Source organism: Cyprinodon variegatus, unplaced genomic scaffold (genome assembly GCF_000732505.1).
Source record: "Cyprinodon variegatus isolate N-32 unplaced genomic scaffold, C_variegatus-1.0 Scaffold1177, whole genome shotgun sequence".
Lineage (NCBI taxonomy): Eukaryota > Metazoa > Chordata > Actinopteri > Cyprinodontiformes > Cyprinodontidae > Cyprinodon > Cyprinodon variegatus.
This window is the reverse complement of record NW_015151630.1, coordinates 35,910-37,412: the sequence shown is the minus strand read 5'-3', so window position 1 is coordinate 37,412 and position 1,503 is coordinate 35,910. Positions and strand designations below refer to the sequence as shown.

At 37.7% G+C, this 1,503-nt stretch overlaps 1 protein-coding gene across 1 annotated transcript in view; it reads left to right on the top strand.

Moving 5' to 3' along the window:
* The window catches only part of LOC107101952 (NACHT, LRR and PYD domains-containing protein 3-like), a 14,672-nt gene that overhangs the window by 5,920 nt on the left and 7,249 nt on the right, over nucleotides 1–1,503 (top strand). Inside the window, exon 3 of the mRNA XM_015401048.1 lies at nucleotides 1,467–1,494. Coding sequence (XP_015256534.1) covers nucleotides 1,467–1,494 — 28 coding nt within the window. The remainder of the gene's footprint in view (nucleotides 1–1,466; nucleotides 1,495–1,503) is intronic.

The window sequence follows — 1,503 nt, the reverse complement described above, 5'->3', positions numbered from 1 at the left end:
CACCAACACCGGTAACCCGACTGAGCCTGGATTCTTGGAGGCCAAAGAACCCCGTCACAGTGACCCAAATCATCACTGTTACTGTTATTGTATAGTAAATTAAATCATTACTGTTAAATTGTATTTCATTTCCAATTGTTTATTTGAATTCTTATTCTGGATTAGTTGGAGACATACACTAGGCCAGGGGTCTTCAACATTTCCCAGGCTAAGGACCCCCAAACTGATGGCGAGATGGGAGCCGGGACCCCCTAATTATGCATATTGTATGAAATTGTGTTATATCAAGTTGGTGCTATGGTCACTATATTAAAAATGGTGTCATGTAACAGGTAGTTTCACCCTGGGATTATTAAAGTATTTCTGATTCTAATTCTCCATTGATGGGACAGGTGTTGTGATTGAAACAGTGCCCAGCTTGAAAGAGTTCCTGTGTGTCGCTGAATGTGTGCATTGATGACTGAAAGACATCTTCTGCCTCCATTTATCTGTTAAATGCAGTGTGTTGAATTCATGTTAATGTGTATTTAAACACATTTCAATTAGTAGAAAAATTGCAGGGGGAGTAGAAAAAAAAAAGTCTAATCAACCAAACCTTTCGCGACCCCCATGCAGTACCCCTATGGACCCCCTAGGGGTCGCGGACCCCCTGTTGAAGACCTCTGCACTAGGCTACTGTATATCAGCCCCACCAAAAATATTTTTCACCAGCCGCCACTGCTATTAAGACAGTTTTATAGAGAGTTCAGATTGAAATATGTATGATTTCAATATTGTAACTCAATAACATAGACTAAAAAAATTTTTAAATTAGTGAAAATATTTAGGTTTGTCTCATCCTTGTGAATCTAATCCTATGTCTCTGTACTAATCTGTAGGTAATTGTGATTTCTCTGAGTTTTGTATTTTTACCATTTTTAGTGGTTTAGTTTTCCCTGTATTCACTTTGGTGTTTATTAGTCACCCTCCTTTATTTCCCTTCTCAGGTTCTCAGCTGCACCTCATCTTTTTGATAAAAATAAAAAAAAACCTGGTTCTCAAACCAGACACCTGCCTCCCATCATTTTCCATCATTCCTCGCTGGATCCTGCACTGTTATCATGTTTTCTTATTTCACTCTAGCTTTATTTTTTCTCTTTTGTGTTAAATCCTCCTTCACCACTAGGTTTTGAACATGTTTTTTTTTTTTTTTTCTGCACGTTTCTTTGTGCTGAATTTCTGCTGCCTTGATCATGTTTGTGTCCTCTATCACCACACACGACTGCTTTGTCTTTTCTTGGAAGCTAAAGGTATCAGTGTAATCCTAATATGTAGTATAAAGCAACTCATACTATAGAATGAATGATATTTTGTTGTTATGTTTTTCATCTTATAGCCAACCAAAGCAATGTTCAGTCTGTAAAGAGGCTTTAATAGCTGGAGAGTCGTGTCAGTCGTCTTCAACATCTGATGAATTTTGTCCAAAGTGCCAAAAAACAACTCCAGAAACACATGGTAAAGTTT